The sequence below is a fragment of the Manacus vitellinus genome, unplaced genomic scaffold, assembly GCF_001715985.3.
Source record: "Manacus vitellinus isolate BGI_N305 unplaced genomic scaffold, ASM171598v3 scaffold_17_pilon, whole genome shotgun sequence".
Lineage (NCBI taxonomy): Eukaryota > Metazoa > Chordata > Aves > Passeriformes > Pipridae > Manacus > Manacus vitellinus.
This window is the reverse complement of record NW_021939256.1, coordinates 3,062,734-3,074,987: the sequence shown is the minus strand read 5'-3', so window position 1 is coordinate 3,074,987 and position 12,254 is coordinate 3,062,734. Positions and strand designations below refer to the sequence as shown.

Sequence of the window (12,254 nt, the reverse complement as noted above, 5' to 3'; positions counted from 1 at the left end):
TATTTTCTAGAATTCTAGAGTGAATAATGATCACATCCACCAGAAAAGAATCACTGCTTGGATATATAATTTAGAAATTTCTAGGTTTGATCAGCTGTATTGTTGGGGGTTTTGGGTTGGACTGGGGATTTTTTTTGCTAGGTTTTTTTTTTATTTTAGAAGATTAAATAAAGGAACCTGTGGTGTAGTGTTTATAGGGGCTTTTTGGTGTGTTGATGTTTTGGGTTTTTTTAACCTGGTAGAAATAAGAGTATTTCGGTATCAAAGCAGATGAATCAAAGCCAAAAAACATTTAGAAACTTATGTGGGTTTTAATTTACTTTGGTTATTGTACCTCCATTCTAGTATATCTGTACAATTTAAAAGTGTAGTGACTCAGACTACCTTATTTCGTATGCCTTATTAAATATGACTTTGTTTCCCAGTCCTTTTTTTACTCTATATGTGCCCATTTAACCTCTTCCCTCACTCCCCCTCCTTCCTTTTATCATTTTTTAAATGCACAGACTGGATTTTTCAGTGTATAGTGGAAGTTTTCTTAGGTTTGTGTCCTGCTGTTATTGGTGAAGGCTTGATTAAACCCATGATTGTACCTGTGCAGTCTGTGCTGTTAGTGATGGACTTGGTAAGCCATGTCCAAATGAAACGAAGCAGTTCACTGAGATCCTCTCCTTGGCAAGAATCAATTATGTAAAAAATTGCTTCGTTGGCAGGAACTTTTCTAAAAAAAACAAACTCGGCAACTTAAATCTGATAAAGCAGTGGCAGGTGATGTGGCAGATTTTTTGGTGATGTTTTTCAATGAATTAGTTCTCAAGGCAAAGACAGCTAAAGGAGCAGCAGAATGTTTTCAGGACACTAGAAGAACAGCTGCACGGAATCAGTCTGCGTGACTGTTTAGTCTGGCATCTTGTCTCAGAAGTGGACACTAGTTTATGCATAGAAAAAAGAATAAAAACAATAACCTTTGTTAGGAAGTTACTGCTCTTCGGTGGAAGAGTTATTTTTGTTGTGTATATTATCAAATTAAAATTCTGAATATCTTTTTTGCAGAGAATCAGAATGACTAAAAAAAGGAAACGTCAGGAAGATTTCCAGAAAGTGAAATTTAAAGTTGGGAAAAAAAAGCCTAAACTAGAGAATGCAACTGATACTACCTTCAAAACAAAGGCCATACAAATTCCAGAGCAGCTTAAAGAAGATGGAGTGCTTCCTACACAGAATAGAAAACTTAACATCAAGGTATAGTGTGGCATTGCATTCTGAAATTACAGAAAGTTACTTGTCATTTATCTGAGTTTACTAGGTTTACCAGAGTTTAGGAAAAATATTTATTTTTAAAAAATTAAAAAGACTCCAGCAGGGTATCTGAATACGGCCTTGTTGTCCTTGACAATAATTTGACCCGTGAATTTAATGACTCAGTTTGCTGGATCACGTAACCCAAGGGAAAGGTTTTCATCAGTGTGGAAAACCAGTGGCACATTGATATAAGTGTCTAGGATTAACATTCAATTTTTGAAACCCTTGGATTGTAACTTAAAGGCAGGGTTTTAAGAAGCAGACTTCCTGAAATGATGCTTTAAAGAATCTTGTATTTCTTGGGGGGTGGTGGTGGTTTTGTTTTCCTTCCTTTGCGTTGTCTTCTGTCTCTTGCAGCTCTCTCCTTAAACTGAAGAAAGTTGTTGAGGCTGAGATTTTGTAGTTCTACTTTCGAGAACAAAAGTGAGAGGATTTACTTTTGGTCATCCCACTTTTGAGTCAGTAGGGTTGTGCATAAAGTTAAGAATGAGGAGTATCTAATGACCTGAAGGACAAGTCATAGTATCTTGTTTTTCCTGTCATTGAATTCTGATGATTTGTTCATTGCTGTGCTTTAAACTAATTCTGTGTTTGTTCTCAACATATTTGCTGTTATGAACAGCAGTACATCATAAGAATAGATTCTGTATTTTTTGAGTGTTTAAGAAAAATGAGCTGGAAATAGTTGGGGAAGTTTAAAGAGTTTCAAATAATAATGATAGCAAGTATGTACGTTTGTTTCCTTTTAGGATCTGCTTTCACAGATGCATCACTATAGCCCTGGGGTTAAGCATAATGCACTTCTTGGACTCAAAGACCTCCTGTCTCAGTATCCATTTGTAATTGATGCACACCTTTCCAATATAATAAGTGAGGTGGCAGCTGTGTTTACAGACAAAGATTCTGGTGTCAGAAGAGCAGCTGTTCACCTGCTGCAGTTCTTGGCTTCAAAAATAAGAGCGGAACAGATTGCTCCATTTTTTCCTTTGGTAAGTGCCCATCTCTCTAGTGCCATGACTCATATCAGTGAGGGAATTCAGGAAGATTCATTGAAAGTCTTGGACGTTTTATTGGAAGCATACCCAGCTCTTCTTACAGACCGCAGTGTTATATTGTTGAAGAATTTTGTAGAGCTTATTTCTCACCAGCAACTCTCAAAAAAACTGAAAAGCAGGGACAAACTTTCCTGGATGCTTTCTGTTAACCCAAATCGCAGAGTAACTTCTCAGCAGTGGAGGTTGAATGTACTTACCAGGCTCAAAAAGTTTCTCCAAGCAGTGGTAGATGGATCCAGTGAAATAGAGGATGAAGGGCTTCAAGAGCAAAAGGACAGCCCTCATTCTGTGAGGAACCCAATTTGTATAAGTTGGAAGCTCCATGCAAATAATCAGCAACATATACAGCTGTTTGAAAATGGTGGCTTACGACCAAAGATCAACTCATCATTTAGACTGAGGTGAGAAAATGTTAACTAATTTGGGAATTAATGTCAATTTCGTGATCACAATTTAATTTGTTTGTTGTGGGATTGTCCCTTAGCTGTATTTTAGGACCTTTAATGTAATGTGCAGTCTTACTGCACAGGCTTGAAAATACCTAGCAGGTAACTGTGCTATGTGTATATCATGAACTTTCCAATTATAAAAGCTTTATTTTATGCTATTCGTAACAGTTTTGGATGACCAACTCTATTAGGGTGTTTTTGGAATGCAAACTGACTACTTGCAGGTTGTTGCAGGATATCCAACAGACCTAGGGACAAGCAGGCAAATTTCTTTACATTAAATGTAAACTTGTTTATGATAATGAATTTTACTGAACTTTTGTACTTTTACCTTCAAGAGTCTATCATAAGCTTAGAAGTCTATTTTCTTTGACTATAGCTCCTTTTAAAAAGTACAGCATGGTAAGAAGTGTCTGGTGGTATGAAGTTCTGCTGAATTTCCAGTTCTAGATATTTTTAATCATGGGGATTTATACCTTCACTGTGGATAAAAGATGTCTCATCTGAGATAGGCTGATGAATATGGAAGAAAGTGTAGTGTGCTTAGTGACAGAAATGTCTGTGTGGGTTTTAGTAGTACTCTAAACAGATGTGAGCTGAAGTTAAAGGAGAAATAAATAATTGTTTTTATTTCTTTTGCTCCTTTCTGATTCATCTGCTAGAGAGGAACCTCCCATCCTGCTTTATGGTACTTTTTAAAGGTTGGCATCTTCATGTATATGCATTACTGTAGATATTAACATACCTGCTGGTAGGAGACCTGGAACAATGGCTTGAAAAATGGAAGCAGGTTAGTTGTTACCTGTAGATACCAAGGTGGTTTGAAGAGAAACCACAATCTTTATTTGACTGCTGGAGAAGACTGAATAAAAGGTTCATTTTAGTGGTTATGTGTGAAATTCCAGTAGTGAAAAGTTGCTGTGGTGGTTTTTGTATTTGCCACTGAAATCTTTTCTAATAATCTAAAGATGTTTAACTCTGTCACTTCCAATCCCAAATTCATCTAGATCAGTGGCAAAAAAAGGGTATAAACCCCACTGCCTAATCCATTGCTATGTCCGTCTTATATTTTTGAATAGATGAAGTGCAGGAGGAGAGGTGTTCTGTTTGAATAGCACAGGTGTTAGCCTGAATTAGCAAGTGTTTCCCATCTCTGTCATGGAGAGACAGACATGACCATCCATTAGTGTTCTCCTAGGTTTCCTTTCTGTAGGTAGCATTACTTGTGGGAAGAATAGGCAACCTACTAAGCTCAGTAAAATGTGCAGTTTATTCTCATAAAAGTGGTTTTTAGCATAGGTGTGTTCAGTCATGACCAGCAGTATCAGCTGCAGGTAAAATTTTATCTGGAAACTAGGCTGGTGAAGCCAACTTAAAGCAGGGGAAGGGTTCAGTGCTGAGCACAAAACAGCCTTATTGACTTCATCTTTGCAGTCAGAAGCACACAATCGTGGACCACTGTGTATCAGAGGATTCTTGTATTGTGCCCTGAGTGATATGCAGTGTGTGATATACCGTGCCCTGTAATAGCTGAAGATGCATTGTATCCAAGGTCTAGGAAAGTAAACTTTACATCTGGTATCACCTGAACTGGATTCCGCTTTTCTGAGGAACTAGATTTTGGTGAAACGTCGTGATCCACTTCTGGTTATAAATACTTTCAAAAAGATGTTTGCAAGCATGAGAAGGAGCCAGAAGAATATAAGGAAACATGGCTAGAATCCAAGGCGAGATTGGCAAAGCAAGTGGATGGCAGCAGAAAAGAAGAATAGAAAATGGAAGGATCATCTGCAGAAGGTACTAAAATGTTCTCATTTTATTGCAATTTTGTGTATTTTTGCTATATTTTTCACAAAGGGCCAGTACAGCTTGTTTTAGTGGTTATGTGTGCAATTCCAATGGTGAAAAGTTACCGTGGTGGTTTTTGTATTTGCCACTGAAAACTTTCCTAATAATCTAAAGATGTTTAATTCTCACTTCCAATCCCAACTGTGGCCTTTTATGGGCATTCCCAGGCCTTTGCTGTGACCAGTACTGCAAGGACAGAAATTAATTCTAATAAGAGGTGCAATACTCAGACAATGTGTGTGTGTGTGTGTATGTTTAAAGAAGTCACAAACTGTAAGTAACTATTTGCAGTGTTGTGTGCATACTGATGGCCTCATCACTAATACTGCAAGTAAGTTTCAACTTTATTCTTTAAAAAGTAGGCTTCCAAACACCATAACAGTATGCTAGATTGTTAAAGTTCCTGTATCTTTCTAATCTTGCAAGTTCATTGGGTAGGGATGACACCTCATTGATAATCTAGTGGTTATGAAAAGAGATTTTCAGAATCAGTTTGGGGTATTAATGTTTAATAAAAAGGATAGATTCTGAGCTTCGAATGCTGGGTGATTCAGTGATGCAAGTCTTAAGACTTAATTATCTTCTGTTGTGTGCTAGGTCTTCCTACTGTGTGTAAATTAAAATTGCAGTGAATTAGGAGACTGTCAGAATGTATCCTCTGCATTATGTGCTGACTGTGCTGTTTTTGCATCAAACTCATTTCAGGTGTGGAAAAATGGAAAGCCTTCACAACTTTTTGGATTGGAAGTGGTGCTGGAGAGAAACAGTAGACCTTCAGATTCTGCTAAGAAAGGGCAAAAGGAGGCTGGAGAGAAAAGCAAAGACTTGAGAGGCCGAAATGGAAGCATATTCAATACCTGTATGGTGTGACGTGTACATCAGATAGAAATGGAAAATGCAGTACTCAGTGTTCACTGCAATTGGCAGTACACACAGGAAAGAAGGACAGTAACCTGGCTTAAATTGCAAGCCATAAAAACTTACGAACTTCCAGTTACTTTTCCTGTTTTAAGGAAAACAAGTTGTTTCTTTATTTTCTGTTTCTTTTACATTTTCTCGACTTTGCTTTGCTGAATTTTTATGTTCTTAGTCAAATGACAGATATTTTACACGTTTTTCATTTGTTTGGTCCTGCTTTATAAAAGTAGCGGCATTTTAAAGAAAAATTACATCTTAAGGGGTATGCAAACACTTTGCAACCCCTCTCAATAGTATTTCATACTGATATGAAGCTAATATGCTTTGTAGTGTTTCTAAGAGCCACCTTACTGTTAAAGAATAGTGATAACAGATATGTGACAAAAAGATTAATTGACATCAAACCTTCCCAGTTCCAGTGAACCTGTATTGCTAAGGATATTGTACTCATCAAATAAATACTGGATAGATTACTTTATATTTTGTCATCATCTGTTACTGGCACTTAGATTTTATTTACCGCTTTTGTTGTTAACTTTGAATGTGTGGCATAGTCTTATCTTGAGAGATAGGGGCTTCTTTTTCAAGAGTGCATGAAAACTGAGCTAAGTATTCTTACCCAAATGCTTTCAACAGCTGGGAGGGAGTATCTCTTTTGGCATGAATTCTTCCATTTTCCATTACTTGTTTCAGAAAAGTACTGAAACAGTGTGTGTGTTACACTTTTGTAGGAACCTTCAGGTGTTGCCAGCTTCTTAGGTTTCAGGCCCTGTTCACTATTTAATGGGGAGATTTTTGTGTTCCAGAAATAGATTGCTTGAGTTCCAGAGTTCTGCTGTAATATCAGGTATTCTTTGTGGAGAAATTATGAAAGACTACTACTTCAGAACCATTTCAGCCAATTACTGACATTTCAGACTCTCAGCTGGGTGTGTAATCCTGTCATGGCATAGCATTTACAGGACAGCTGCACTTTTTCAATGAGATCATAGTCTTGGCATCAACTAGCTTGTCCAGTGATGCTTTAGAATTCATTGTGGTTATAACTGGAAGGTGGGATTGGTCTACTGTGTCTTAAGATGACTGAGAGTTAAAAAGTAAGATAGAAGCATTCATCCTAAACTCTTTACTGTGAGAAACTGGTGTCTGTTGCAGTGTCTGCAGCATAGAAGGGACATAAAGCAACAAAAAAGGGACAAATGAACTGATTTAAATTTACTAGATATGTTGGTTGCTGCAGCTAATGTTAAACTGTATAAAATATTAAGATAGCTGATAGTTGTAGTAAGTGCTAACAATATTTTTTTTCTTATGACCAGTTATGTTTTCGCTTGTCCATTTATTTTGTGGAGCTTTAAATTCTTCTATCTTGCCTGCATTGAAAGAGAGCTTGTATTTATCTCACACTTTCTTTTTATTCCTTCTTCCTTCACCTTTTACAGTTTGTTAAAACCTAGGGGTTTTTTTGTTTTAGTCATTTTCTTGAGATACCAATTTCAACCAGAGAGAAATGACAGAATAAAATTTTCTCTTACGTGCATTTTGTAGATGATTGCAACAACATGAGAAATGTAGCTTCATAGAAGGATATAACTAATTGGATAATTTAGAAATGACAGGATGAGTTTGGAAAACTGCTTTACCTCCTTCAATCCAATATGAAATTAAAATACTTGTAAACAGAATTTCTCAGCGTGTCTGTATAAAGAAAGCAAATAGTTTTCAGATCCTATTTTGAGTGTATATGTAAAGAAAAATCACTTGGAGAACACTGAAATAGAAAGGAATTTAACAGGAGGCTCAGTGTACCAATTTTATGTATGTTATGATAGGAATTCCCTGCTATGAATTAGAAAAAAAATCAAAACTATTATAGACTATATCTTCATTTTTTTAATGTCTTTAAATGATCTTATCAGATAATTCTAATAATTTTCCATCTAGTTGCTTTCCAGAGCATTCTGGCTAAACATCAGGTCAGAACCAAAGTTATATTTTTGCAGAAATATTTTTTCCCTACTAATATGAAAACCATTGTGTTTATTATAGCTGGAGATCGTTATTACCTGTAATAAACCTCATGCATTTGACAATACCTTCTAGTCAGTTCCATTATTTTGCTTTAAGGAGCTTGAAGATTTTTTTATATTTTGTTGTGCTGAGTACAGTGAATTCTTACCTGTTGCTTGAAGGTAATATGATAATGCAAATCATATTTCTCCACTTAATAGACTTTGCATATAACAATGGGGAAAGAAATACTGAAATCTAAGAAGTTATTACAGAGGTCCACAAACTTGCAGAGAAACCGGGGAGGTTTGTTGTAAATGGTTTGAATTCCCTTTCTTCCATACTGAAATATCCAGCAAGAAAGCCAGCAAAAAATTTAATGTGTTAAGAAAGTAATTTTTCCTGTTATTGAGAAATCAGGGAAGTGATATTACTGTAATTTTTTTTTAGAGGTGTGATCTTTATCTTTTATCTTTTTTTGCTTCTGTTGTTTAGGTCTCTGACAAGTGTAATGGACAGTGCAGAAAAAGGCCTGTCCTCGGCTGAAAACTTAAAAGGTTTTATTGAGATAATAATTCCATTACTGATTGAGTGCTGGATTGAAGCATCTCCTGCACAATCAGCTCCCATTCTTGGAAACCTTTTGGAATCAGAATCTCAGCAGCTTATGCAGCAAGTGCTTAGTATAATACATTTGTTGTGGAAGCTCACAAAGCGACATGATGAAACATACAAAATGGTAAGGGAGAAATGATCCGTGGCATAATGATGACACTTCTTTTTGTTTTGATTAGGGACTAGTGATTTGGTGATTGGAAGTAGTGAAAATACTTTATTAGGAGAGAAAAAGCCTAGGTGTTGAGTAGAATTTGAATTTGGATTTTGTTAAGTCTCTTACTCTAGAAAAGAATCTGTTGAACTGAGCAATGAGTTCACTTATAGTCTCTAGGAATCCTCCTTGACAGACTGCAGCACAAAAGCTTTTGAAACTGTAAGTGATATTGGAGAAGAGGAGCATTTTGTCTCCCAGATAACCTCTAGAATATAATTTTGAACAAAGTGTAGAACAGAGTTGTTTGTTCCTTGTTTCTATGTGTTGAAACATTTTTTTATGTGTGGGTGGAAATGAACAAACCCTAAATGGTTGGAAAGCTAGGAGGTAAAGATGGTGTGAGATCCTGTAATTGCTTGGTGCAATTTGTGTTGCTGTGTCATGATTGGTAGGATCATAAGACATCAAATCAAAACCTAAATAAGCATTTTGGAAAATATTTGTGAATTTTTTTGACCTAGTTATTTTCTGTCTTTTACCCTGATAAATGAATTCATTTTTTTTTGGGGGGGGGGGGGCTAACTTTTGCTGTTCTTCCAAAGACTTTGCATATTGAAAAGAGAACATGATTTCCTTTTTGGCTACTGAGAGTAGTTGGAAGGAATGTCTTGACAACTCGTTGCTTTACCTGTGTGTACAACTGTAGATTCCTTTGCTAAACAAAAAACTACACATAGATGGCTTATTGGAAAAATATTTGTGAAATCATTACATTAGACTAAAGTTACCCAACATATGTGGCCTGAGTGTGTCTGAACATACATGTTCAGCATGTCTGAACAAAATATGCTGTTCCCCTTGTTCCTTTTCCTCTTTTCTAGAGGGCCTCTTGGAAGCAGGCAAAAGGCAGGGACTTGGCCAGGTAATTGTCTATGGCAGACTACTGCCCCTAGCCTTTTTCTTAAGGGTATTGCAGAGCTAATGCCCTTAGCCATAGAGTGCCTGCATTTTGGTCACATGAAAGACGTGCTCCTCTGTCAAGATGTGAACTCTTTTGGATACACACACAGTTGAGTTATAACCTTAGGATGTTTGAGGAGGGAAAAAAATTCTGAGGTTCATACAACTTGGTTTTTGTGGAGCATATTTCATTTTAGATAAGATAAATGGTTTATTTTGTCTTTTTCTTTATAGTGAACTTTATATACAAAATACATTCAAGTGGCTCAGTTTCAAAATGAAAGCTTTGCTTATTTAATAGCTCTTGGGCTTACAGGCCAAAGTGGAAAACTACTCTGAATATGCTTAGTGGAAAGCTATTGATCTTTGAAATAGTTTAATGGACATCCTCTGTTCTTAATAGTTGAATATCTAAAAGATTATTCTACCTGATAAATTTGATAGCAATGCAGGCTTTTTAGGTGAATTCTGCTGGACACTTTGTAGAATGGTGACTATGAGTGTCTGCTAACCCACAAAGTAAAATTGTTTTAAAATATTGAATCCTTTTTCTGTAAGGATAGCTTTTCTACTGAAAAATGTTTTGTCAGTGGGCTTTCAAGTACAAGTACATAAATGGTAGGGAAAGATAAAAGCAGTATTGGAATGTATCTTAATGGAAAACTCAGGACGGTCACTGCGAATTAATCAGATTTCACTGTGATTTTAAGTACTGATAAATTGATACAAAGGCATTTTCAAATCACATCTATAACTGAGTTTAGTATTGCATATATCTACATTAAGAAAATATACTGGTCCAGTTGGGATTAAATGTTGCTCAGCTTAATTTACATCATCATTTCACTCCCTTGTTTTGTGGACCTGTGGGTTCATGCACAGGACTTCACATTTGCATCTGAAAGTAAATATATATATAAAATTTGGAAACAGAAGCTGATGTTCCTGCTTTTTATTCATTCCAGTAATGGATTTTGGAAAATGATTGTGTTGATGTATTTCACTTACTACCATGTTTTCTGTCTATCATCTGCTTTCCTTAACAGGAACTATGGCTTCGAATGAATTACCTTGTTGATTTCAAGCACCACTTCATGCGTCATTTTCCTTATTCTGTACAAGAAACAGTAAAACACAAAAAGAAAGAGTCATTCAAAGGGTAAGAATAAAATCAACATCATGTAACAGCTTTTAATTTCATAAGAGAACTGAGGCAATGTGAGTCATATGCTTTATCGAGTATCAAGGTTTTAATGTTGGAAAAGAAAACTTTTTATTGTGTATTGGTTGAAGATCTGTAGAAAAGTTTTTATAGGAAGATAGCATTGCTTTCAGTTGGAAAGTTTTGGTTGTTCTTTATGAAAGTATTGTATAGGAAGTCATCTGAATAGCCTCCAGTAGAAACTGAAATGCTGCCTTGGGGAAATTATTGAAGTCTTTTTTTTTTGAATATATTCTTTTATTGAACTCTTGATCTGGAATTTGCATATTACTGAATGATGGCTGTGTTAGTCTAACTAGTTTCATATTTCTGCATGTTTTCTTCAGCTGACTGCTGAATTACATGAAAGCATAGTTCAAACATTATTTTTCATGTGCAGTCTTCTAGAGTTGCATTACAGGGCTGGGTAAGCACAGCTAGGAGGTGAGATAGGACACACTGTGGTATTCCTATATGGCAAAGCAGTACTGGAACAGGAGAAGCCAAACTCTTACACATTTTTTCACTGTTGGGTTATCAGAGTAGATGCACCAATTCTGTGCAGGCCAGTAGCAGGTTGTCTCCCCTCTCAGCTCCCAGATGTGAGACTATATTCATGCAAAGTGTTCTGAAATAATTCTGCACCTTTGCAATCTATGGAGAACACTGGTGTGTGCACAAGAGGTATCAACTGCTGTCCCATTTTTATTTCAAAAATAATTTTTTTAAATATTTCTGTTTTCCCCCCCTCCTCCCTTTAGCCACAAGAACTGTATGACATCCTCAAACAATGTAGACCATCTTTTACTGAACTTAACCTTGTGTGACATAATGGTTTCGCTAGCAAGCACTTCAACTCTTCAGACAGACTCTGGTTGGCTGGACATGATAAGGAAATTTGTGACAGATACTCTTCAGGATGGCAGCAAGCTGAATAGCAAACAGGTGAACAGATTGCTTGGTGTGACTTGGAGACTAATGCAAATACAGCAAAACAAAGGTAAGATGAATAGTTTCTGAAAAACAAAATTATGCACTGACAAAGAGCTTGAATTATTCTAGCATTTTCAGCTCGCTGTAGCTTATCCTCAGTTGTTACATCATAATGTATTTTGTCATAGAGGTAAATTGAATTTCATGGTAATATCCCTGTGTGTATAGCATTGAAAACTTTATTTTTAGGAGTGCTCTCATACTGTTGATAAGCAAAGTATGAATATATTTTTGTACCTGTTTCCTGTTTTTACTTCTGAAGATACTCTTATAAATGGGAATATGAGCTTTATGTTGAAGAAGTAATTACTAGGATGTAGAGATGCATGATACTTTAATAGTCCAAACCTTTTTTAAAATCATTAACTGGTAGACTCAGTACTGTCAGATGACCATTCCAGTTCTTTGATGGTATAAAATGCCAGGGTAGTTCTGATGGAAGTTGCTGTTGAATCTTTTCCAAGGTATTTGATCTGAATCCTTTTCCAAGAGAAAATATTTCCAGCTGTGACTCGCAGGATCAGTACAGTATTTTGGCTTGCCTCTTTCTTTTTAAGTACTACTTGGCTATATTCGAATGAGATGGTGTCTATTAAGTGGTTGAAATAGAAATTCTTTAAGAAAGGAATTTTTCAGTAAATTTAAAAGTGGCAGTAGTCTTTTGTCTTACCGGTCTGATAGAAGTGAATTCCACAGCCACACAACCAAATAGTTTATAGAAAATGCTTTGCCCTTAGCAACAGATT

At 36.1% G+C, this 12,254-nt stretch overlaps 1 protein-coding gene across 1 annotated transcript in view; it reads left to right on the top strand.

The window, feature by feature from the left end:
• TEX10 (testis expressed 10) overlaps positions 1–12,254 on the top strand; it is a 51,996-nt gene that overhangs the window by 2,037 nt on the left and 37,705 nt on the right. The window contains exons 2-6 of the mRNA XM_018070028.2: positions 1,054–1,242; positions 2,052–2,758; positions 8,078–8,321; positions 10,361–10,473; positions 11,277–11,515. Coding sequence (XP_017925517.1) covers positions 1,063–1,242; positions 2,052–2,758; positions 8,078–8,321; positions 10,361–10,473; positions 11,277–11,515 — 1,483 coding nt within the window. The 5' untranslated portion in view covers positions 1,054–1,062. The remainder of the gene's footprint in view (positions 1–1,053; positions 1,243–2,051; positions 2,759–8,077; positions 8,322–10,360; positions 10,474–11,276; positions 11,516–12,254) is intronic.